This window comes from Prunus persica, chromosome G7 (genome assembly GCF_000346465.2).
Source record: "Prunus persica cultivar Lovell chromosome G7, Prunus_persica_NCBIv2, whole genome shotgun sequence".
NCBI lineage: Eukaryota > Viridiplantae > Streptophyta > Magnoliopsida > Rosales > Rosaceae > Prunus > Prunus persica.
In genome coordinates, this window is record NC_034015.1 from 17,361,071 (window position 1) to 17,385,586 (window position 24,516).

At 38.5% G+C, this 24,516-nt stretch overlaps 5 protein-coding genes, 1 non-coding gene and 1 pseudogene across 7 annotated transcripts; 3 read left to right on the top strand and 4 right to left on the bottom strand.

The window, feature by feature from the left end:
• LOC18769748 (pentatricopeptide repeat-containing protein At3g51320) lies at window positions 54-2,226 on the bottom strand. The gene has a single exon (XM_007204708.2). The coding sequence runs from the start codon at window positions 2,196-2,198 to the stop codon at window positions 492-494; it is 1,707 nt and encodes a 568-aa protein (XP_007204770.1). The 5' UTR covers window positions 2,199-2,226; the 3' UTR covers window positions 54-491.
• On the top strand, window positions 2,700-3,901 carry LOC18771770 (UPF0434 protein ECH_0194). Its single transcript, XM_007201941.2, has 3 exons — window positions 2,700-2,868; window positions 2,977-3,031; window positions 3,394-3,901. Exons 1-3 carry the CDS (start codon window positions 2,768-2,770, stop codon window positions 3,526-3,528), a joined length of 291 nt encoding a protein of 96 aa, XP_007202003.1. The 5' UTR covers window positions 2,700-2,767; the 3' UTR covers window positions 3,529-3,901.
• LOC18769090 (SKP1-like protein 1A) lies at window positions 6,064-7,643 on the top strand. The gene is made up of 2 exons (XM_007202645.2): window positions 6,064-6,520; window positions 7,176-7,643. The coding sequence occupies exons 1-2, from the start codon at window positions 6,221-6,223 to the stop codon at window positions 7,347-7,349; spliced, it is 474 nt and encodes a 157-aa protein (XP_007202707.1). The 5' UTR covers window positions 6,064-6,220; the 3' UTR covers window positions 7,350-7,643.
• On the top strand, window positions 7,751-10,220 carry LOC109950476 (annotated as a pseudogene).
• Window positions 10,956-11,027, bottom strand: TRNAE-UUC. Its single transcript has one exon. It is a non-coding gene; the product is annotated as a tRNA-Glu (tRNA).
• On the bottom strand, window positions 12,581-14,245 carry LOC18771451 (protein FD). Of its 2 annotated transcripts, none has more exons than XM_020567878.1 (3): window positions 13,255-14,245; window positions 13,037-13,114; window positions 12,581-12,906 (listed from the first exon to the last, which is right to left on the bottom strand). In XM_020567878.1, exons 1-3 carry the CDS (start codon window positions 13,999-14,001, stop codon window positions 12,775-12,777), a joined length of 957 nt encoding a protein of 318 aa, XP_020423467.1. In that variant the 5' UTR covers window positions 14,002-14,245; the 3' UTR covers window positions 12,581-12,774. The 2 variants fall into 2 exon arrangements, with proteins under 2 accessions (XP_020423467.1, XP_020423468.1); XM_020567879.1 differs by having other exon boundaries at window positions 12,581-12,919; window positions 13,255-14,243.
• On the bottom strand, window positions 18,003-24,134 carry LOC18770005 (la-related protein 1C). The gene is made up of 6 exons (XM_007204258.2): window positions 23,222-24,134; window positions 22,272-22,791; window positions 22,047-22,197; window positions 21,847-21,937; window positions 19,381-19,452; window positions 18,003-19,151 (listed from the first exon to the last, which is right to left on the bottom strand). Exons 1-6 carry the CDS (start codon window positions 23,756-23,758, stop codon window positions 18,888-18,890), a joined length of 1,635 nt encoding a protein of 544 aa, XP_007204320.1. The 5' UTR covers window positions 23,759-24,134; the 3' UTR covers window positions 18,003-18,887.

The window sequence follows — 24,516 nt, forward strand, 5'->3', positions numbered from 1 at the left end:
TTGGGAACTTATCAAAACCAGTGACTTGATGAAAGACACAGAATGCCAAAAAAGGTTTGAAAAATATTCTGTAGCTTTTTAAAGATAATGTCAACCCCGTAGAAATAAGGAACAAAGAATCTAACCTAAAAGAAAAAGAGGACCACACTACACTTTTAACCAAAATAATATTTGACTAGAGACCCGAAAAAGAAGAAAATGATTGAAAGCAACGCTTTCATTACAAATACAAAATCACTTAATATCCCTGTACCCAAAAGAAGAATCCATTGATTAACGTTTGTTTTTTCTTGTCTGGGGCATTCATTGATACCTCTCTTACAGAAACACAATTTTCATCTGAGCATTCCCCATCTCGTTAGAAGGAAGGATCACACGGCTGCTTTGGCTCAGGCCGTGCCGAGCATTCACCATCTTATTCGCTTGTCTCTGTAGTCATTGCTGTTAAAACTCAATATTAAACAAGCTCAACTTCTTAGCCACTTCATTCATCATAATGCACAATTCTCTTGCCAATGTCGACCAACCCTGAAATTATGGACAATTTCATTCAACTCCACAAGATTGCATCCAGGCATTCTTCCAACCTTTTTTTCTTTCATCATCTCTTTCACCCGAGCAACATCCTCCCATCGACATGCCACAGCATAGACATTCAGCAGCAAGCGATAGTAAGCAATGTTTTCAGGTTCCTTGTCAATGAGGGACCTTGCAATTTTTTCTCCCATTGTGATACCCCCTTGAAAACGACATGAACCAAGCAAATTAGCCCATGCCAAGGATTCCGATGACAAGTCCTCAGCAATTTCTGGCATGTTCTTAATTATTTCCTCTGCCTCCTGGATAAGCCCCGCACCAGCAAAAGCATTAGCCATGCACCAATAGTGTGCAAACTTGGGCTTTACGCAGAATACATTAATCATTTGGCTGAAGTAATCTGCAGCTTCTCTTACAAGTCCAGCACGGGCACACGCACAAAGAACACCTATGAATGTAATTTCATCTGGGATAATTCCTCCTCCATCATCATCTGGCCTCGAACTCCCCTTCGCAGGGATGGTTTCACCATCTTTTGATTTCATTCTCCCCACCATTTCTCTATATAGGTTAAGTCCATCCTTAGCATTTCCATGGATGCAATGCCCCAAAATAATTGCATTCCAGCAAACCAGGTTCCTATTCGCCATGCTCTCAAATACTCTGCACGCCACTTCCACCCTTTTGCATTTACAATACATATCAATCAAAGCTGTGCTGATAACTATGTTAAACTCAAATAATTTCCTAATTAAATATCCATGAACTGATCTTCCTTCATTCAGTCTAGCCGACCGACCACAAGCCGCTAGCATATTCGCTATGGTAGTGCTGTTCCCCTTCAATTCCATGCCCATCATTTTCCTAAACAGCTTCAATGCACACCCCGGCTTCCCACCCTTCCAATACCCACCAAGCATAACATTCCAAGAGACCACATTTCTCTCCGGCATTTCATCAAACAAATTATGAGCAACGTCCAAATCACCGAATCTAGCATAGCCGTCGAGAATTGTATTCCAGGATACCAGGTCCCTTTCGGACATTTCATCGAACATCATTCTAGCAAGCTCAACTTTCTCACTACTACAATACATGTGAATCAAAGAGTTCTGCACTTGCAGCAGAGAGTCAAGCCCATGCTTAACCACCTGCCCATGGCATTTTCTCCCAGATTCAACAGAACCCATTTTAGCACAAGACCCAATAAGGGGCACAAAAGTATAGCTAGTGGGAGCAAACCCATTTCTCAGCCATTCGAAATAGACCACCAAAGCTTGGTCGGGCATTGAACTAACTGAGTAAGCTTTAATTACCGTATTGACGCAAAAAGTACCAGGCAAATCAATGCACCTGAAGATCAATATTACATAATCGAAATCTCTGAAATCAGAATAGCTCTTAAGCAACTTTCTGGCCCAAAACGAATCGAAAAGACCCCGCGTGATCAAATGGGCATGGATTTGGGTGATCTGGATCAAATTCTTACACGCATCGAGAAGCGAAAAAATATGGCGGTTAAGAGATGGTTGGAACGAAGAAGAAGAAGAGCAAAATGGGGAGGATGATACAGAAAGATTGGGTTTTGATGGGTTAGAAGTGAGATGTCCGAAAATGGAGCTCCTGAAGGGACGAAATTCTCGTCTTGAAATCCTTGCCATTCAATAGGGATATGGTGTTGAACGAATCGTACGAATCGTTTCGAACTCCACTGGGTTTTCGCCATTAACGCACACTGGCAATCTTCTCTTTGCTTTAGCTTGGATTTCAGGCTGCTGCTTCTTTTGGAGGCGGGCAGTGAGATTCATTGGACCAAAACGCGGCGTTTTAAACCATGACGTCAGGTTCGCGGGTTTTGTTTGTGCTTTCACCAAAACGGTGCGTAGCAAGGAGGGGTATTGTGTCTCTCGGGGGTTGGAATATTGAAGGGGGAGGGAAGGCCGGGGTGGGTGGTTGAGTGGGGGAAGGGAAGAGGGTTGTGTGGCGTCTATAGCAGGGGCATAGCACAGGGAAGCCGGAGGGGGAGGGGTGAGGGTCGTTAAAGTTGAAGGGTAAAGTTGTAAGCCAAAGTCCAGTTGTAAAATATATTTTAATTTTGTTTTAAAAAATGCATGTGGCAGATTTTGAGTGGGAGTATCACCTCACTCTATAATTTCTCTTTGGGGAGAGCCTCTCCAGACTCGGGAGGGAGGTTGGCTCAGAAAAGAAAAACGGAGTTGAGAGAAATGAAATGGTGAGAGGAAGCATTAAACTTCTCAAGGATGCTGGGTCTGGACTCAGCAAGACCCTCTCTGAGATCCTCGTCTGCCCGCTTTCCAAACAACCTCTAAGGTCAAATGCTCATCTCTCTATTTTCTGTTCTTCTCATTTTTTATATTTTGTTTTTTGTGTGGTAATTTTAGTTGGTTAAATTGGCTTGTTGTGTGTGTTATTTGGTAGGTTTTGTGAGGAAACGAATTCCCTAGTCAGTGATTCAATTGGTGTCTCCTTTCCTGTGAGTTCCAATTCTAATTTTGAAGCAGCAATTGAGTTTTTTTTTTTTTTTTTTTGGGTTTCACTTCAGTACCATTATGCTGAAAATTTTGGTAAATCCAGTTTTCTCTGAAGTAACAATCACAGTGCTGCATAAATTCTGTCTATTTGGTTTCTGTTCAGTTCATGCAACATGGGAATAATTTACAATAAAAGACCCTATTGTCTCTGTGAGAATTGATAATGCCCTTTTACTTTGCTAGAGGTTATCTTCAGAGTTGAGCATGAATGATTATGATCGTCAAACATTTCATATTTTCTATATGTTTTTGCCTTTATAGCTGCTGTCCTGTATGATTCTTTCTTGTACTGATCATTTGATAGATAAAGGATGGGATTCCTTGCTTAGTACCAACAGACGGCAAGGCCCTTGACCTTGAGGCCGATAATACAATAAAACCCGAAGATGCTGTGACATCATCAGTCGAACACGAGGCAGATCGAGGAGGCAGTCACTAGGTTGAATTTTGAGACTTGTGGTATTGTCACAAAGTGAGTTACAATTGCAAATTCTCATATGTGTCTCCTTTTTTAAGCTTTTTTTGTTGAACTGAGTTCTTCATTAATAGTAAGCAGATGGAAAGGTCACATGATTAAATTTTCTTAAAGTGAATTCTTATTGTCACAAAGTGAGTTACAATTGCAAATTCTCTTATGTGTCTCCTTTTTTAAGCTTTTTTTGTTGAACTGAGTTCTTCATTAATAGTAAGCAGATGGAAAGGTCGCATGATTAAATTTTCTTAAAGTGAATTCTTATTCCATTTGTGAGGAAATTGCCTGAGGAATTTTGTATGGCTTGTGACCCGATAACTTACGAATGATTTCTGTGCTTTATTATCTGAGAGGAATTCTGTTAGGGATGCTCTTGGAGATTTCTTCCCAGATGAAAAATTATACTAAGAGTTGCCTTTCATGAATATTATTGTTTGCTGAATAATTCATTTATCATTTCCATGGCTGCCATGTGTTAATCTCTGTTATTAGCTGTTATTAAAAGGATGAAAGGTTTCTCTGTTGTCTAAAATGCTTTCCAATGGATTTTGCTTGTGGTTGATCTTTCACAGGCTCGCATTCTATGTGCTATGTTTTGGTGTCTAGGTTTTACCAGCTCCGTGTGGGAATTAAGACTAATAAGACTTGTATTCGTTTCTGAGAGACATATAAGATTGCTATGGTAGCTGGTTATCTTCTGTTCTGTCACCCCACCCACACCTCTCTTGCTTCAGCTTCACTCTCGAGTCCCGGCCCTAGCGGTTATGAAAATGTCTATTTTACTTCATCAGAGTCTCTCCTGGCTCTATTATGCTTGTGTCAAACAAAACATCATGTTTTAAGCTGTTGGATGAAAATCCAATGATTTAGCATGATAGACTTCAAACCTAAATCTGCCCTGTATGCGTGAAATATATTCTATATAGTACAGACATGATACATTACATACGTAGCTCTCCTTGGCCTACATGACAGTGTAGCTCTCCTCCTCCCTTACCCTTTAAACTATCTGTACTGTTGCCCAGTTAGAAATCCAAGCCTTCAAACACCTTACATTCATTTTCCAACAATACCTAAGCAACGTGTCCAAATGTTAAGTAGCATTTGTTTGACACTTACTAGTGTGTAAATTTTTGAAATGTAATGAATGATTTTTCATTCCTCCAACTTCAATTTCCTCATCTAGGTTGCCCTTATCCAATTTTGCTCTCAAGTTGATCTGTACGCAATTTATGAGTTGTCCAACTGCTGAAACGCCAAGAAACTCTTGGTACGCACGCAGAGCAAGCTTTTGCGCCCTTTGGATAAAAGCCAACTATAAAATAAAGTGATTCTTGGAGAGAGAGAGAGAGAGAGAGAGAGAGAGAGAGAGTATTCTTCTTCACCAAAAAAGAAAAAACTAACAAAGCATAGCTAGATAGTCACCAGCCTTGTTTTGCTCTTTATACTATGCAATCTTCAATGAAGGAGGTGTGTACCTTTGTAGAAGAACTTATATGTAACATAATGCCATCGTGGCAATATTCCAAACTTATCACACATTTATCATATTGAAAAATTATATTATCATGTCAAAAAGTTAAAACACATGACAATGACCATTAGTTCAGGATCGCATGTATCCTAGTGTACGTAAAATTTTCTTGTACCTTTTGGATTTGGGCACACACCTTCCAATTCATAATTATAATAGGTTTCAACCAAGCTGTCACGAACCGAGCTCACGGCCCAAGATCTCGGATCGTTGGGCCGAGTCCATTGTACCACGACGGTGGGCTTCAAAGCTCAACCATCCTAGTCTTGGTCTTGGGCTCGGAGTTCACCATTTGGGCCACAAATGTGGTCAGATACACTAATGCCACATTATTTCTTGTGAGGCCCAAGTGGAAAATTTCAGGTATAAACCCTTAACAAGAATAAGGTAGAAGAAACAGACGCTGAGCAGCAAAACTATCTTGAAGATCACATCGTCATTGAACGAAAGATGCAGAGTCAGCGGCCCAAACTTGAAGGCAGACCCCAAGAACTTCCACCTCCAAACTCCACGACTCTTTATTCATCCTCTCAAAGAACAACCACCTCTTCTTGCCCACCGTATGGAAGAAGAGAAATTCAGTCATGCCTGCCTAAAAGTTCAATATACCCTTAACGACAACCTCACGTGCTATTTACATGGTCAAACTCTACGGATTCAAGACCTAATTGCAACTACTTGTCAATTAACGGATCTAATTGCCTAAAAAAAATATTGCGAGACTCAACTCAATTGAAATTCAAGTTAAAGTTTAAGGACGTCTACAGTTAGATGGTTATTATTATAGTTTTTATTAAAATATCGTGTTCGTCTATTTTGTTAATTTTCATTAAATATTTTAATAATTTTTAATTTACATTTTGTTTAGAATGGTTATTTATGAAGGAAGATATGTCGCTGAAAAAAAATGAAAATCTGAAAAATGGACGGTTTGGATGTTAAAAAATATTTCGTATGAGACCCTAATGTCTCTCAAAAGATCCTCAACAATAGGATTGATGGCGCGCGAAAGCAAATTCATTCACTCACCAACCAGAAACAAAGCGCTATCTCTTTCGCCTTCGAGTTTTCTAGAGATATCGAAAAGCGGTGTCGTTTGGGAACCCATCAGCCGTCATCATCATAATGTCGTCGCCGTCGAAGAGGATCACCCTGAAGAGCTCTGATCCCGCACTTTTCGAGGTTGACGAGGCGGTGGCTCTCGAGTCGCAGATCATCAAGTATATGATCGAGGACGATTGCGCCGACAAATGCATTCCTGTACCCAACGTGAAGGGCAATATCTTGGCCAAGGTCATCGTGTACTGCAAGAAGCACGCCGACGCTGCTAAGCCTGATTCGAAGATCACCGAGTACGATCTCAAGGCTTGGGATCAGGACTTTCTCGACGATGTTAACCCGGCAACCATATTTGATCTCATTCTTGTACGTTAAAACCCTATCTTAACCCTAATAGCGATTCTCTTCTTGGTGGCGGGCGATTGTTTTGTTTAAACTTTAAGTATAGTATAGGGTTTTGGAAATTGAGGCTGGCTGTTTCCGAATTAGGGATTTGGTTCAATTTTGTTTAAATTTTGGATATGTTTCTTTTGTTAAAGGTAGGTTTTTACTCTATCAGATGTTTTCTATGATGGTTGATTGGTGATGCTACGATTAAATTGATTTAGCTTTTTGTTAGGTGTTTGATTTGGGGGTTTTTACGAATTTGAGTTGGTTTATGCTGTGTTTTCTTTACTGATGCGATGTCTTGATGATGAAATTTTGTGCCTGCATAGCTTCTACTTCTAGTTTGTGTGTGCGTCTGTTGAAGTTGAGATAAAGATACAATAGCTTCATATTGAAATTTTGTTGCCTTCTAAAGTTCGGTAGTAAGAAAATGTGTCTCTTTCTGTAACATCTGTGATGTGTTAGTATTGATAATACTTAACTAGATTATTATGTAACGTTATTGTCTAGTTTGTGGTGATAATATGGTCAGAATAAATGGATTATGGATATTGGATGTCATGTCTATTCTTGCTCAGAAATTACAGTAATTTGATATGTTGTTTTTCTAACATGTTGCATTTTCGGTTCACAGGCTGCAAACTTCTTGAACATCAAGAGCCTGCTGGACCTGACATGCCAGTGTATTGCAGACATGATCAAGGGGAAGACTCCGGCAGAGATCCGAAAGACCTTCAATATAAAGGACAATTTCACCCCGGAGGAGGAGGAGGAAGTTCGTCGTCAGAACCAGTGGGCATTTGAATGAAGTTCTTGGCGGTGTTGTTTCTTTAGTTGGAACGTGGAACTCAAACAGTTCCATGCCCCATCATGTATTATAGTTAATCAACTGACTTCTTATCATTCTCTTGAGAGGTTTACATTCTTAGATTTCGACCCCTTCTCGATTTTAGTTTCTCTTTTGCAAACCCTCTCTTGTAAACATAATTCCCCGTAAGTCGTGTGCATAACTGGTATCAGAGCTGGTACCTTTGGTCTTGAAGACTGTAACATATGTCTGGTATGTAATAAAATTCCATGTTACTTCTTACTACATGTTTAATTATTCGGGTTTTCTGGTATCTGTTTGATATTGATCAATCTAAAACCAAAAAGGAAAAAACAAGATCAATTTATGTTCTCAACAAATTACACATGAAAATTAGCTTGAAAAAAGGTGGGATCATATCGATATTCCTCTCTTTGCTCTAGCATGGATTTCAGGCAACAGTCACAGAGAGCTGCTGCTTCTGTTGGAAGCAGGCAGTGAGATTAATTGGGACCAAAACACGGCGTTTTAAACCACGACGTCAGGTTCGTGGGTTTTGTTTGTGCTTTCAGGAAAACGGTTCGTGGTGAGAAGGGAGTTCAGCTCAGAAAAGAAAACCCAACAGAAACCGGAGTTAGAGAAATGAAATGGTGAGAGGAAGCATTAAACTTCTCAAGGATGCTGCTGGGTCTGGACTCAGCAAGACCCTCTCTGAGATACTCTCTGCCCGCTGTCCAAACAACCTCTAAGGTCAAATGCCCATCTCTCTATTTTCTATTATTCTCATTTTTATTTATAAAATTTTCAACTTTCGTTTTTTTTTTTTTTGGGTAATTGTTGGTTAAATTGGCTTGTTTGTGGGTTATTTGGTAGGTTTTGTGAGGACACGAATTCCCTAATCAGTGATGCAATTGGTGTCTCCTTTCCTTTGAGTTCCAAGTCTAATTTTGAAGCAGCAATTGAGTTTTTTTCTTTTCTTTTTCCTCCAAGTTTGCTCTGAAGTATCAATCACTGAACATGAATGGTTGATAGAGGTTATCTGTTGATCTGAACATGAATGATTGTAAAAAAATTCATCTTTTCTGTATGTTTTTGTGTTGTATAGCTGATATCTTGTATGATTCTTTCCTGTACTGATTACTTGATAGATAAAGGATGGGATTCCATGCTTAGTACCAAAAGATGGGAAGACCCTCGAGGCCGATGATACATTAAAACCTGAAGATGCTGTGAAATCGTCAGTCGAACACGAGGCAGATCAAGGAGGCATTCATTAGGTTGAATTTTGAGACTCATTGTATTGTCACAAAGTGAGTTACAATTGTGGGGTATACTGCAAATTCTAATGTGTCTCCTTTTTCAAGCTTTTTGTTGAACTGGCTTCTTCATGTGTTAGGAGATGGATGGAAGGTCACATCACTAACTTTTCTTAAAGTGAATTCTTATTCGATTTGTGAGGAAGTGCCTGAGGAATTCATGAATGGCTTGTTACGCGATACCTTTCAAATGATTCTGTGCTTTATGATCTGAGAGGAATTCTGCTAGGGATGTTCTTTGAGATTTTTTCCAAGATGAAAAATTATACTAAGAGCTTTCTTTAATTTTATTGTTTGGTTGAATAAATTCATTTTTCATTTCCATGGCTGCTGCTGTCTTTTTTTTCCTGTTATTAGCTTGTGTTGAAAGGTTAGGGTTGTCTGTTGTCTAAAATGCTTTTTTAATGGCTTTTGCTTTTGGTTGAGCATTCACAGGCTCGCATTTGCCTGTGCTATGTTTGGGTGCCTAGGTTCTACCAACTCGATGTGGGAATTAGAACAAAGACTTATATTTGTTTCTTAAGAGACATTTAAGATTGTTAGCTGGTTATCTTCTATGTCACCCCACCCACATCTCTTGCTTCAGCTTCACTCTCCCTGCCCTCGCGGTTATGTTATTCTTCCTCGGAGTCTCTCCTGGTTCTAACATGTTTGTGTCAAAACACAGCTTGTTTTAAGCTGTTGGATGAAAATCCATTAATTAGAATGATAAAGACTTGAGACCTATTTATGTGCATGCATATATAAATCTTATAAGTAGCTCTCCTTGACCTACATGACAGAGTAGCTCTACCTTACCCTTTAAACCATCCGTACCATCGCGCGGTTAGAAATCCCACCCTTGAGACACCTTACATTTTGCAAGGATACCTAAGCAACTAGTCCAAATTCTAATTAGCCCTGGAATTACTGTTAGTTTCTGTTGGAAGAGATACTGTGATTTTCTGGAATTATTGTTTGAAGTTGGAGGCATCTCGTCTGTATTTAAGCATGTCATCCAATTCATTGTGGTCTTCAAAGGTTACCACTTGACCAAGTAGTCTGGTATGAGACATCAATTTACCTCCTGACTTGACAAGCAAGCAGTTTGCTTGACCCAGACATTTTTTCGGTTGCAAGTTTACATCGCAATGTTACCCTCTGCCATAAATCCTTTGGCTCACCAGAAAAAAGGAAAAAAAAAAGAAAAAAAAGAAAAGAAAAAGAAGAGAAATTTGAATGATAGATCCAATTATGCCAAGATAAAAATGCTAATTATTTGCCATCAACACTGATTACCTTAATTTTTTAAGGTGTCATTTGTTATAAGAAGAAAATGAAGCAACATAGGGAAGCAAGAAAACCAAAGTATTTAGGTTTTAGAATAATCTACCTATGTGATTAATTAAATTAAGAAAGGTCAAGAGTAACACTCTCTTTAGGTGTAACTGCCTTGCGTTGTTCCTTTGAGAAATTGTTCCTTAACATATCAACCCTTCCAACCCACGCAAAACTGCTGACCACATTCTGTTTTCTCCAACTATAAACTCACCTTGTTCAAATGCTAATCTAATCCTTCATTGACAAACCCAAATGGTTCTCAATAGGGCAGCCTCCTTCATCTACAATTTCTTCAGTCCGCTTTTAGGGCAGACAAGTTTTAAGGCAGCCCCATGTTGCTATGAGGTGATTGAATCAGAGGGTGGGAAGATAGTTGAGGAGGATGTTTGTTGTGTGTGTTTGTCAAGATTGGTGGAGGGTGAGGACGTGAGAAGTCTCCCTTGCCTGCATGAGTTTCACAAGGTGTGCGTTGATAAGTGGTTCGACGCATGCCGGACCACCTGCCCGCTGTGCCGTTTTCCGGTGGGAGGGAACAAGTCTCAGGTGGTGGAGTTGCTGACTGAGGAGATGATGTTGTATTTTTCTTCTTTTCATATATCTGGGTTCTAAGTTGAGAATTCCACTTGATGTTTGCTGGTGGTGTTAAATTTGCATGGCAATGGCAAACCACAGGAACATTGAGTGGATGTGTAAATGTTTTAAAAACAATCAAGGAGACTCTATCGACAGCTCCAACTCAAGCCTGCGTCTTTTGAATCAAACACACAACATTTCTTGCTTTAATTTAATTTAATTTAATTTACTTGCATTTGGAAAGAAAATTTCAAAAATAAAACAGTGAACATTTGAATGAGGGCAAGCCAAGCCCATTACATTGGGTTGGTCGAAATTTCCATCAATTCCATAAACAAACTGATGGGTGCGGCCCAATAAGAGGCCCAGATGAACTGGGTGCTTAAAAAGCAAAAAGTTCCGTTGCCGGGAATCGAACCCGGGTCTCCTGGGTGAAAGCCAGATATCCTAACCGCTGGACGACAACGGATTGATGTTAAATTGTAGCACAAACATCCTAATATTGGAAATCTATGTGCACTGCTCAAGCTTTTTGTATAAAGAGTGTTTTCAGACCCTATTTCTTCTTTGAGTTTTCTCTGTTGTTTGCAGACTAATACTCACAAACTAGTTTCATTGACTATGGACGAGAGACCAAACTTGCCTCTTTATTTAGACTACCCCAAATACCATGAATATAACTTTAGACAAAGACACAAACAGACAAGTAGGTTCAATCACACTTTACATCTTGCAAACCAACAAAGAAAGAAGTGGGGAGACAAACATATAGGTGGAACCTCACTTCACACCTTGCAAACAAACAAACAAGTGCTTAACGAGAATCTACCAAACTGAGAATCAAAACCAAACTGAGAATCAAACTCTTTCGTCCAAAAAAAAAAAAAAAAGAGAATCAAACTCGGCACCACTGATGCCTTGATAGATAAACACCAGTCCTATAAATTTAAGAGTTAACTGTTGATTTGCCCTATAAACTTGTACACTACTTTCAATTTGTACCCTCAACTTTTTTTTTTTTTGAAAAATTAAGTGCACGACCTAATTTTTATCGCCAATTTCCCCATGCCATTTAAATATCGACATTTAATTCAATTTACCGTTAAAATATAAGGATAAATTAGTCATTTTATATTTTAAAATAATTAAATACAATAAAAATAAAAGAATATGATTTTTAAAATGAAAAAAAAATCAATTTAAATAAACATCAATCTTGCTAACACAATTAAAAGACAACTTTATGATGGGCATAATACTTGCCCTACATGTTTCATAGACAAAATACTTATCAATTGTTTACACTGCATCCACTGTCTCCCCCCCTATCCCTATTTGGAACTAGAAACCTTCTCAAACCATAACTAGAACTTGGAACTCCTAATCTGACGCGTGTCTTGCAAGGAGGAGAGGAGATGATAAAAAACTGAGTCTGTATTTACCTTTGTCCTGACCCGCCGACAGCAATCTCCACATCAGTCCAAAAAATGATTAACAAAGGCCAAAAAAAAAAAACTTCCCACTTTCCAAAAGTTAATCGCAGGCATAATCACTTGATTAACTTGCTAAGTTGCAATTAAGGGTCAGTAACTTTTCCCCACGTTATCATGATTGCTTCTTTTAGACCGTCCTATAGGGGCATGGCAAGTAATCATCTCCATGACCAAGATATGCCCTTACAGCCGACAACATAGTACATTAATGGCTGCCTGCCATAGCAAAGAAAAAGTAGAGCTTCTGCATGTGGCTACGCCCATTCTCCATGAGCTGACTAAAGGCTTGGGATAAGAGATAAGAAAATGCAGAAAGCAATTGGCCAGGTGAAAAGTTATTCAACTCTATACATGTTCTTGGCATCCTATAAAATTGTCCTCGCTATGATTCCCACTTACCCTTCAAACAGTTCACTATGGGGGTATTTTTCCATGAAAATGGAAAATTGGTTTCAAGAACATGAGGGGGAAAGAATTTTATGTCAACGAAAGCGAAGGAAAAAAGAGATGAATACGAACAAAATAAACAAGACCCACCAAAATTAAGTTCCTTCTTGTTGGGAATTTTTTCTTTCTTCTTCTTTTTCTGCATACATACATTGAGATTTGAAAGTCATTGTTATAATATTCTAAAGCCTAAAACCTCTACTTGTAGAAAAAGATACATTCATTTCACCACCTAAATATTACCACAAAATATTGAAGCACCCATTGGTCCGGCTCTTATAACTCAAAATCAAGAGGACCTTGGAAAAAAAGAAAAAAAGAAAAAGAAAAGAGCAATGCCCTGAGGTTTTCAAAATGGAGCTGTTGAGGATCGATGAAGATTGTGCTTTTTGGGTTGTTGAGAAGCTGCTGCAAAACATAACTGCATATATATATAAACAAGTCCAAGTCAAAAAAAAAAAAAACACAGAAGAAAATAACTTTTTTTGGAAGCAGTAGTTTTGCTGATAATAAGTACAAACTAAGACTGCTTTCCTACCTGTTCTTGCTGCCTTTTGAGTCTTGTATTTTCTTCCATCAAATGTGCAACTTCTAGCTCCAACTCATTTGTGTAAGCCTGTTGGTACCAACCAGAAATCATAAAAACATAAAAAGCAAAAGACAGTCCAAAACACAAAAAAAGCAAGACTAAAAAAATAAAGAACAGACATAAAGTTTATATGAATAACAAATTGGGATTATTAGACAGATACATTCCTGCTTCCTGGCTCTAGATCGAGCAGCAGATTCTCTGTTCTTGATCATGCGATTATGTCTTCGATCTCCTCCCGAGTTGCTGTGATCAGAGTCAGGGAATGCTCTCTTCCCAAAAGAAGGCAAGCCAGAAGAGGAAGCAGCCAAGCTCTCAAATGGGGAAGCACTGAAAGAATTAGAAACACTACTAGAAATGTTGTTGGGGTTAGACTGACGGTGATGAGGATGAAACTCTGAGGAGGGAGGCCTAATAAGAGGGTCAGAGACATAGAAAAGCTGAAAGTGATCAGAGCCAGAATTGGTCAAGCTGAGAACAGGGGGAGGGCCTGGTGGAGGCAGAGGAGGAGAGGCAGGGCTGTTGAGAGTGGCCTGTTCAGTGGGTGTGGAGACCAAGCTGACTGGAGGTTCATTGTGGGAAAAGGGTCTAGCAAGGAAGTCTTGAAGATTTCTGAAGTTTGGGTCGTGGGTTCCATGAGGGAGATTAATGTGGTGAAGGAGTGATGATCTCCTGTTTGGGGTGGTCTCAGAGAGAGAGGCAAGATTGATGTCTTTCCAAACCTCTTCCATGGTTCTCTGGGGGGTTTGGAGGGAAAAGGGTTGGTGTGAAAAAGGGGAAGGGGATGATGAGGACCAAGATGAATTGGTGGATGAAGAAGCTACTCTCTTTGGGGTATTAGTACTGTTGTTGCTGGTTGTGTTGTAGTTGGTTTGGTCACTACTACCTCTACCAGTTGATGTTGATGACAACATTGAAGAGAGAGAGAGAGAGAGAGAGAGGGAGATGTGTTTTCAGAGAAGAGATGAATGAGAGAGGGATTGGTACTTTTTGGCACTGTATATGTGAATGACTCAATTGTTTATGTCTTTTTTCTTTTTTGGTCAAGAATGACTCAATTGGTATTTGGTAATGTCTAAAATAGGCTGCAGCCATGGAGCTCTTGTTATTGGGAAGGACATATAGTTTTGTGCGTGCGTGTGTGGGTATCTGCAATGAGGCCATTTCTTTCTCACTTTCTCTTTTTAAATTGGTTAAGGGTCTCCCAAGGAGAGACAAACTTCAGCCTCCTCAGCTTATAATCAAGTCAAAAATGTCATCTTGGCAAGTGTATTTTGAAGGGAAAATGATCTTGGCTCTGCTGTCATGAAAATTCTGCTTTCATCTAACCTAAACCCTAGATTGAAAAAAGTTTTGATCTTTTGTTGCAAAAGAGTTTAAATTTTCGGATTTTGCATTATATTATACTATGAGTTACTATTGGCAAATATGATTCTAGCATACATGGAAAACGTTACATATGGTCCCCAAAGACTTCTGGTGGCAGCAGCATCAACATGAAAGTGAAAGGGCAATTCGTGGTCAAACTCATACTGAGCTACGCAGTTGACAGTTTGATAGATATTTTATGTACTTTTTGATTTGGCAAATAATATTTTATTTCTATGAAGATCAATTTATTTAATGTTTAATATTTAATACCTTGATTTGCACCACAGCCACCAACTCCAAGGAAGCATGGCAGCTTCTGCCTCCTCTCTCTCTCTCTCTCTCTCATAAAATCAGTCACACTATCTCACTTGTTACCATTTTCATTTCATTCAAAAAGGGTACCCACTTAACAGATATATATATATATTTTAGTCGAAACCACCTACCGGATTTACACACCTGTATTATTCATGGGATAATTTCCTGCACCTGCAGGTGGGCTTGCTTGGTCCCCTTTTCCTCCCGAAGCCCGACTCACTTCAATTGGAGAATGGAGAATTTATCTCCTCCGCAATCATTATTTTGGCCAGTAGTTCTGTTTGTCCGTGTGTGTCTCACCAGGTCAATAGTGTTTCTGGTTTTTATTTTATGTTGCAAACTTTGCTTAAATCAGGAAAGGAAATGAAATGAAATGAACATGATCATGTGTGTACGTTCTCTTTATAATTACAATATGATTTCTTGGTGAATAAGCTAAGCAATATAATTTATGTTAGCAATTTTGGCATTCCTCTATTCAACATCGAGCGTCGGATTTCTGAATTGACCAGAAAATTTCTTATAAATCCTTAATTTGGACACATACGGAAATGAAAACAGATACGAAATTGTAATCCCCAATTTCGAGTCTCAACCTATATAAAGAGGCTACAAGAGAAGTGTGGAAAATCACTAATCATATTGTAGACCGTCCTTGAATGCCAGCCAGGAATGCAGTGCTACATTTGGCCTTGCATAGGAATATATTAAAAAAATACTTATACTTTAATGGGATGTGATTTCTTTGGATTTGCAGTGTTCTTTTACATGGAAAAATAGTATTATTTTTTCTCATTTACAAGTGCCGTACATTGACAGTTGGCTCATTACGTACGATGAAATTTTGGCACTGTGAATTTGACACAAGACAACCGTTGGACCATACACTGTTGACCAGTTCTTGAAGATTTTAGCTTTTTTAAATTTATTTTTCCAACCAACCAAATTAGAAACAGTAAATTTGTTACTTGTGTTGTCAAGGGAAAGCATGGGAAGTTGGTCAGGGATTTGAGAGATTGATCAAAATATTGCAAACAGAGTCTAGTCCTGGAGCTATAGCCATCTGTCACCACAGTATTGCTCTGTCCCAAACTCCTTCACACCCTTTATGCTTCTCTCTCTCTCTTCACACTGAACCAGCTGAGAACTCCAGAAATAGTTATAATTTGCATAATTGGTTTTTTCGTCAAATTCTATTAAATTTTTTGTCATATTGCATCATTGGAAAAATAGACAGATTTGCTAGAAAGGGCTAGTAGTGCAACAACTTAGGTGACTTTTATAAATATTTTTAAAATTGAGTGACCAAAATATAACTCCGAATATAATTCAGAAACCATTGCTACACTTAAGCCTTAAAATTAAAATGAAATTATAAAGAAAAGGAAGAAACCCTTTTATCACACTCAAGTTCAACCTATTATGTGCCAGTTTTTCTTTTTCTTTTCTAATGGCCTAGAAATATGCATGGTATTGTACCATTACTAGTTACTGTTTGCTGTTTTCTGCATATGCAAACAATAATAAGAAACTTTCTTTTATGGTTTATTTATACAGACAAAGCAATAAAAAAGGAGGACACCTTGTTGCTGTCTATATTGATGGGATGGGGTTTGATTTGATTGAGGCTAAATGGCTTTCCATAACTGAGTTACCAGAGAAACCCAGAAAATTAAAATGAATAAACAAACAAATTCAAGCAAGGTTCTGATATTCTGATATTATTTTTAATACCCAATGTGATTGATTTGTCTGTTTTGCTCAGTCTAAAAGCCAAGGGGTGGTAACAGAGGAGCAGTCTTTTAACCTTTGGATTTTGGGATAATGCTGTATAAAATCCAGTAGGCTCAAATTTCAAGGCAAATCTGTAGGTATGGTGGCACTAAAAACACTTATTGCTCTTCGAGCTCCTTTTTCTGCTTTATGGGTTTCTTTTTGGCCACTTGAGGTTCTAATTCTAGCCAACCAAATCCATGATAACCGTTGCACTCTTCTTGTTCTTGCGTTTTTTCTGTGTGTTTGGGATGTGCTTGGAGGAGCCTCTGGACTTTATAACCATTTATGCAAAAGAAAATACCACGAGCTCAATCAGAATGTCTAAATTTGACACCTAAAATGGTTGGAGGTTGGGGGGGAAGTAAAGTATGGCCATTTGCCCAAAATCCCCCAACCAAGATGTCATCTGCTAAACAAACTAATACATATATTTATATAAGATGTTACCATATTATATAGCTTTGTTTGTAGGTAGGTACATGTGTTGTGGGGGCAAAAGAGCACACTTGGGGCAGACAGATGACTGGTTTCTTTCCCTTTTTTGGTTTTGGTTTTTATTCAAATGGGCTGGAGATGAGATGACTAATTAGGACTAGCGGAAGATGCCATGACCCAGAAAAGTTAATAAAACTGAGTAATATCCATGCACCAAAACTGACTAATTATGGCAAGCATGAGATGCGTGATTGTAATCAGGGTTTTTTTCTTCTTCCAAAATCAACGGAGGAGAACAAATTCTAACTCGAGAATTATTTTAATATTAGGAAGAAAATTATCATTAGATTAATAACTACTCGGTTACGCATCCTCTCACCTTATATGAGGTACATTATTTGATGTCGAGCTAATATTAGTGGGAAAAGAGTGGTGGATCCATCCAAATACAAAATGATATCATGAAATGCAAACAACTCTCTTCACATGATGTGATTTGCTTAACTTTACCTCCAAAATGTTTCCAGTACTTCAGTTTGGGAGGAAAATCCAAGATCATCGGCTTTTATCCACCATGACATTGACAAGCTCTTTTTTTTTTTCTTATTGGGTGAAGCATGAACTATTTGTCACTTTGTTGTAGTTGTACAAAAACTATTTAGATATGGCCCAACCAAGATGACAACAATCTTTAAAAGGGTTAACTCCAAGCCTTTCTTTGTCATACCCCATTTTGCACAAACTACAAACAAAAGAACATTCACAAAAGAACACATTCTACGAAGAAAAATCTTTTTTTTTTTTCTTTTCGTATTGTACACGTTTACGTGCAGAAAATTGATTTGTGATTTATTTACATACATTATGCAAAAACATATGTAGTTTGACAAAAAACTAGTGAGACTCAAACTAATAAATATAACGTGAGAACCTTCGGAAATTTTGTTCCAACAAGGGACACAAAAAACTTTTTAAAATATGGGGAAACTGAAATAAAAAAAAATAAAAAAAAACAGATTAGAAAATAATAGAATAAATAAATATGATCCGCTACATTTAATTAAAATATCAAACAAAAGCTTAATCCAATGATTCTGAGCAGGTAAAGTTCCAAACTGCAATCAACATGAAGTACCAACCACATCCAGTTCCGACCTGGATGGATACATCAGTTCGTTCCACCAGGAACCATTTATGCCGTAAATCCTCAAATGGTGAAGATGATAGAAGGTATACATATATGTCAATTTAATTCTAAATATTATATTAAAAGTGAGAAAATAATATAAGATGACCCTCATGCCATCAATAGTAGCCGAATTTACTGTAGCACCGTCCAGCAGAATCCGGCGAAGACCACCCTCTCCCCTCAGACACCCAAACACCATCCATCCATCCCTCCCTCTCTCCCTCTCTCCATCACGCTCAAAATCACATAATCTCTTGAAATTGGAGGTTGGCTGACCCCAAAGATTGTAAAAACCAGCTGAGGGGCAGTATGGGGAAAAGACAGCAAAAATTCCCCAGAAGAAAGCACCAACCATGCCACCATAAAATTTAAACGGAGAGAAAGAGGAAACATAAAAAAAGTACAGAAATCCCAATAAACTCATGCAACTAGCTCGAGTCATCAAACGTTTGGCTTTTTTTTTCCCCAACTAGTCTTTTCTTCTGTTCCTAGATGGTTCTCTTTTCCCCATTTTTAGTTTCTTTCTATTTGCCTGGCGAGAAACCATGTTTCATCATGCCAAGGCATCAGTACTATTTTCAAAAAGAAGAAGAAAAAAAAAAAAAAAAAAAGAGAAAACAAGATATTCACCATCGCGTCTTTTAAACACCTTTTCCCACAGTTCATTTTTCTCCAAGAGTGTGCATAGTCAGTGCACATCCCTCTTTAACTCTAATTTCTTGCCGAAATAGAGCGATCGGCACCTGCTTGAACACCAAATTGACCTGCTCCCTCGCCACTAGACGGCTGTGGCTGACTACTGTTCTCAATATTGATGTTGCTAGCAGTCTTCTCATCCAGAGCAATACTTTGGATCTGAGCTGACAGTATATCTTGACCGGACTTTCCTAGGGCCTGAGAGCCTGACGCATTAGGAGGCTGGGCAGTTGGCATTACCCATCTCATCCAATCATTGCGCCTCCTTATTTTATCACCCTAAACACAAGGCAAACATTACATATCACAAGATTTGGCATGTTATTAGAATAGCTATAGAACTCAAACACGTAACACTTTTTAACTGTATATTATGGGATAGGAGGCAAGAGGGGGGTGGGAAGGAAAAGTTAGAGAAGAAAGGAGATTTAATACTAACTCAACAAGTAACATTAAATTCTTGATTCCATGATTACATCGGACCTTAAATTATGGATTCCAGAATTACCTGTACTTCCACAACAGTTGACATTCTCATAGCATCCAGTATAAGCTGAATGTTGTCTGTCAAATTCATAACCTGAAAAGGAGATACAGAAATTGTGTTTGAATTGATCATATTAAAAAGAAAAAAGAAATCTCTGACAAAAGCAAAAGAATCAGCGAATTTTATGAGTATAGAGATGCGCAAAAATTGACATTCTCACTACTTCCATGAAATCTCTGGCACACTCACTCTTAGTTTGCTCAACAGTACAAAAGATGAGAAAGAAATCAAACTGGTACAGAAGGTAAAGGACTTGATTCTAAACTATTTTGAGTAGATTTATTGCAATATCGGCAACACATATCCTTGTTAAAGTTTATATACAAAGACATTGATAACAGTTTCATTTCAGTAACAAAATATGTTTAAAGCTTATGTATGTTGGAAATTGCACATCTGATGTCACCAACAAACACTTTAAATAGAAAAGGATGAAAAAAAAACAGAAGCACAAAATAAGACCAATATTATTCCCCCCACCAAAAAAAAAAGAAAAAAAAAAGCATAAATTTGCCATCAATGTGTCATTTCTCCACATGACATAGATAGACACAACTTTTTTCTAAATAATATTAAAATGTATCGATGACAAATTATATAATCTGAATCTGATGATAGTCAACACCAAAAGGATATTTTTCAGATGGGTATATCATAAAACAAGATTAAATTGTATTTTCTTAAACTGTAACAATTACCTATATAGCTATGTGCACAATAACACCCATGCTTTTATGGGAGGAAAATACTACCAAAAAGAAAAAGACTACCTCATTGTTAACAGACAAACGACTAAGGTATAGGGAGTGACAGACTAAAGTAAATCACCAAAGGGCAAAATATTTATTACTGAGGTTTTAATTGTTAACTTTGATTCATTACTTTTACCCATTTATACTCCTAAAACTCTGTAGCAAGATAGCTATGGGAAAGAAAAAAAACAATTTATACGAGGTGATATACAACTAAAGTATAAGGAGAGAGCATAAAGTAAATCACTGAAGGTCATAATACTTATTAGTGAAGTTTGTAATTGTCAACTTAGATTCATTATTTTCACCCATACTACCTAAAGTTTGTAGCAAGATAGCCACGAAAAAAACAGATTGTATAGTCTAGGCACAAAGAAAGGCAATGGGAGTTTTACATAGATAAATTGGGACAAGAGAGTAGTAAGACGTGAAATGTATTGCATCAAACTAGTAAAGTACAGATCAAGGAGTATTATGCCAAAATGACCCTGTTGACCATCTCATAAATGCTATTGCATAGCTGGAGTAAACAAACACAATTAATACTTCTCCAAATTTTTTTTTTTCCATTAAAATTTGAAAGAAAAGATTTGACATTATGAGACAGCTATAAGACAGGCTGTGCTCAAGATAGAAATAATATGCAATCTAGGGACAAAAATCCCACAAAAAGAATTAGTCTTATAGAAAATGAAACATGATTAGCAAACCGCAAAAGATTAAGCACAGTGATAAAAAAGGATTGGAAAACTAGTATCCTATACAGCAAGATAAGGAAATATTTTGGCATGTCAATGAAGATAAGTAACTTCACCACTAAGTAAATGCATCTGACAAAGTATGTTGGCCTCAGAAGGACAGGATGTCCAATAATTTCATAGGAAACAAGCAAAATGCAAAATACTTTTAATTCACAAGCAAAGGGTACAAATGCTACATTAGGTATAAAATACCTAAAGTAGTACATTTGGACCTACTAAACTCAAAACACTTATAGATTGCGCATTCACAATGAATAAGCAAACTGAACTTTAGGGAACCCAAAGAATACAAAGAGAAATCAAGAAAGAAGAGGACAAAAACCTTAACCAGAAGACTGACAACACTTCAAAGAATAGGAGGAAAAAACACAACCAGGAGTGCAGGATGTCCTTAAAAGTTTTCCAGCTAAGCAAACTCTTTTTGGCACATATCAGCATTCATATACCTATTTGTATATATCTAAATCAAGTCATAAGAATCACTTTCTTCAGAACATGTAAATATCATCCCATGTCGATGTAAAAGATAACAAAAGAATCACAGAAGTACAGAATCTGAAGGGCTCTCCTGAGCATGACATGCCATAATACCATCCCATACAGCACCACATGATAGTAAACAAAATGCTATTATACTTGGTATAAATCACAAGTCATTTTCCTTAATGTGTTTCTATCCATTATTTACTTTTATTTATTTATTCAGTTACTTCTTTTAATGCATAAATTGAAGTGATTAATTGACTAATTCCAGTGTTGAAGATAACCTAATCATCACCAAGAATTTCAACAACTGAAAAACCTAAGAGACAAGTGAATGTAGAACATAAAAAATATATATGTATATATGCACAGAAGACCAGATCACTAACACCATAAGTAATCCACAAAAGAAAGTTTCCCGAAAAACTCACTTTATTGAAGCCTGCTATTAATTTAATACGAACCCATCCCTGGTCATCCATGTTCCGCCTCAAGAATGTATCTTTAATTAAATTGTCATTACTGCAATAAACGAGTATGAAGGGCAACAGCAGTTAAAGTTTCAAAGGACTTAAAAGGGAAAATCGCGATCACTGATCTTATGATAACAAGCAAATAAGAAAAGGAGTACCTGAAATAATACTCTATCTGATTAATGATCTTAGTATGCAGCTGAGGATCAGGAGCGGGAAAAACCATGGGATGTCGCATTGGTGCAACGAAAGGCACTCCAAGTGGCTCATGTGGTGTATGTGTAACATAAACCAGTTGAGGTTGCATTTCTGAAAAATAGAAAGATATTAGAATGAAGTCGCCTGTTAAAACCATCTAAGTTCCATTATGCCTAAGTGCTTACCAAACCCTATGGGCCCACCAAAAGCCCTCATCTGTGGTTGGTGGATAAATTGGGCTGCATTAGGAGGTGGTGGTGGTGGTGTTTGGTGGGGCCTCATCATCCTAGGGACACTCCTTTGAGGATGCATGTGGTTGTCTCTATTGTTAAAATTTCGATGAGTGTTCCAATCTTGGCCGCCGCGGTCCTGATCCCGCCTATAGTTGTGATGGTGAGAACCATCTCCACGAGGATGTGAACCGCCATTTCGGTTCCTGAAGGAGTTACGCTGCTGTGGATGATCATTATTGCTGTGAGATTGTGAGCCGATTGCACTCCTATGTGTATGCTCCTTAGGAGAAGGGTTATTTGGAACCGTTTCAACACCTTGACCAGCTGAGGATTGATGCTGGGGAAGACCTCCATTAGAGGAGGCACTTGCATTATTTCGTTTCATAGATCTCTGGCGCGCAGGTCCAGTATGGTTTGGAGTTGAAGACGAATTCACTTGTTTCGGTGATGAGGTAGGTGTGGTTCCAGTCCCCTATACCACACACATCAAGGAATATGAATGTACATATGCACATAGAAATAACCTAATTAACTGATATAGGGAACATAAACTATAGTACAAAAACCAAATACAATACCCTCCATTAAGGTTAATCAAATTTGCTTTAAAAATATAATTTTTCAATGCCTCAAACAATCAGAACCAGTAATTCAAGATATACTTTCCACTTACTTTCCTTCTTTCTCAATGAATAAGAAAAAATGTCACTTATGCAATTACCCAAATTTTCTCACAAACGAACACGCTCACTATAAAATAGCACCATTCAAATGCAGAGAAGTATAATGCATTGCTTGATTATAGTCAAATCAACTTAAAAATAGCATATCAGCCTAAATCATATAGCATTTTACGTTCTTCTCAGCAACCAAACAATATCAGAGAGATTCAAGGAAGAAACCTGCGACATGGAGACAGACAAAGGTGGTTCCGATACACCTTTGAGTGGTTCCGGAGACAATTTCGTCGATGCCCGAGCCGACTCGGACAAGGCTGGCCAAGAAACAGCTCCCATTACGGGCCCAACCTCGATGGCCCCATTCGAGGGCTTGTTCCAAGCTGGCCTCTTACCCGCATTGCCGTTCTCGGAGCCCTCACCCACTGACTCCTCCGCCGGAGGAGGCGAAGACGAATTCGACTGAGGAGCAGAGTTAGACTGAGACTGAGAAGACGAAGAAGAAGAAGGAGGGGGAGGAGGAGGCGCAGCAGCGACAGCTGGCTCAGTCACAGCCGTCGACGGCGACGAAGGAGCGACCGCGATCGGTTCAGATTCTCCCCGCACGATTTGGGTCCACGGAGACGAGACCGCCCTGGCGGCTCGGCGCGATTGGGTGGTGGGGCTGCTGACACTCTCGCCGGCGTGACGCGGCGATTGTACGGCCGGGTACGACGCCGTTTCTGGATTGCTGCTCTTATTCGCGGAGTTAATCATGGCCATAACAAGCAAAAGCTAGGGTTAGCGAGCGCGAGAGAGAGTCGACGAGTTGATCGACGAGGAGGGGAGGGGCAAAATGGGGATAGAGTGATCAAAATTTCAGCGGACTTAGAGCGATAATGGAGAAGTGATTAGGGTTTCAGAGCAATGTGAGGGCATAAATTAGGGTTCCAAAGATTTGGGGGCGATCGGATCGCAGAGAAGAAGGAGAGAGCAGAGAGAGAGGTGAAGAAGAGGAGCGAGCGAGCGAGTGCTCTCTGATTTTTCTCTCTCTTTGGGGCGTGTGTTTGTGTGTTTCTTCTTGTTCTCGTAGTTGCTTAGCCTTTGGGCTTTGCGCTGTGAGATTTCCTGGACGCCCAGGTTTTATACGTATAAGATTACTTAAATACCCCTTCTAGCGTACCCGCGGGGCAGCTTTGCCTTCCTGTGTTTGTTTAGGTCATCCACACAACACCTGAGTTACATGGGATTCAGGATCAGGAATGCAAATACGACTAGGACTCTCCTTTTAACTTTTTACTAGACTTGCTCTATTTTTTTAAAATATATTTTTTACTATTACTTGCCTAATTACGGCTCTACGTGGAGGCAACTTCTTGACCAAATAGGATTAGGACACATCATCGACTGCACAATGTGATGGATATTCTATCGGTGTGTCTCATTCATATTGGAGATTAATGCTTTTAAAACGCCTTCGACCAAGTTATGAGTGATTAGATGTGATTATAGAATACTATATTAGTATGGTCACGTGGTAT

Bases quoted from the DNA above. Each gene is read 5' to 3' on its own strand.
- LOC18769748 (XM_007204708.2), bottom strand. From the start codon at position 2,198: ATGGCAAGGATTTCAAGACGAGAATTTCGTCCCTTCAGGAGCTCCATT.
- LOC18771770 (XM_007201941.2), top strand. From the start codon at position 2,768: ATGGTGAGAGGAAGCATTAAACTTCTCAAGGATGCTGGGTCTGGACTC. The intron at 2,869-2,976 runs GTCAAATGCTCA...GTTATTTGGTAG, and splicing joins CTTTCCAAACAACCTCTAAG to GTTTTGTGAGGAAACGAATT. The intron at 3,032-3,393 runs GTGAGTTCCAAT...ATCATTTGATAG, and splicing joins CAATTGGTGTCTCCTTTCCT to ATAAAGGATGGGATTCCTTG.
- LOC18769090 (XM_007202645.2), top strand. From the start codon at position 6,221: ATGTCGTCGCCGTCGAAGAGGATCACCCTGAAGAGCTCTGATCCCGCA. The intron at 6,521-7,175 runs GTACGTTAAAAC...TTCGGTTCACAG, and splicing joins CCATATTTGATCTCATTCTT to GCTGCAAACTTCTTGAACAT.
- LOC18771451 (XM_020567878.1), bottom strand. From the start codon at position 14,001: ATGTTGTCATCAACATCAACTGGTAGAGGTAGTAGTGACCAAACCAAC. The intron at 13,115-13,254 runs GAATGTATCTGT...TGGTACCAACAG, and splicing joins GATCTAGAGCCAGGAAGCAG to GCTTACACAAATGAGTTGGA. The intron at 12,907-13,036 runs GTAGGAAAGCAG...TATGTTTTGCAG, and splicing joins TCAAAAGGCAGCAAGAACAG to CAGCTTCTCAACAACCCAAA.
- LOC18770005 (XM_007204258.2), bottom strand. From the start codon at position 23,758: ATGGCCATGATTAACTCCGCGAATAAGAGCAGCAATCCAGAAACGGCG. The intron at 22,198-22,271 runs GTAAGCACTTAG...TCTATTTTTCAG, and splicing joins TGGTGGGCCCATAGGGTTTG to AAATGCAACCTCAACTGGTT. The intron at 19,453-21,846 runs GTGAGTTTTTCG...TCTCCTTTTCAG, and splicing joins TAATAGCAGGCTTCAATAAA to GTTATGAATTTGACAGACAA.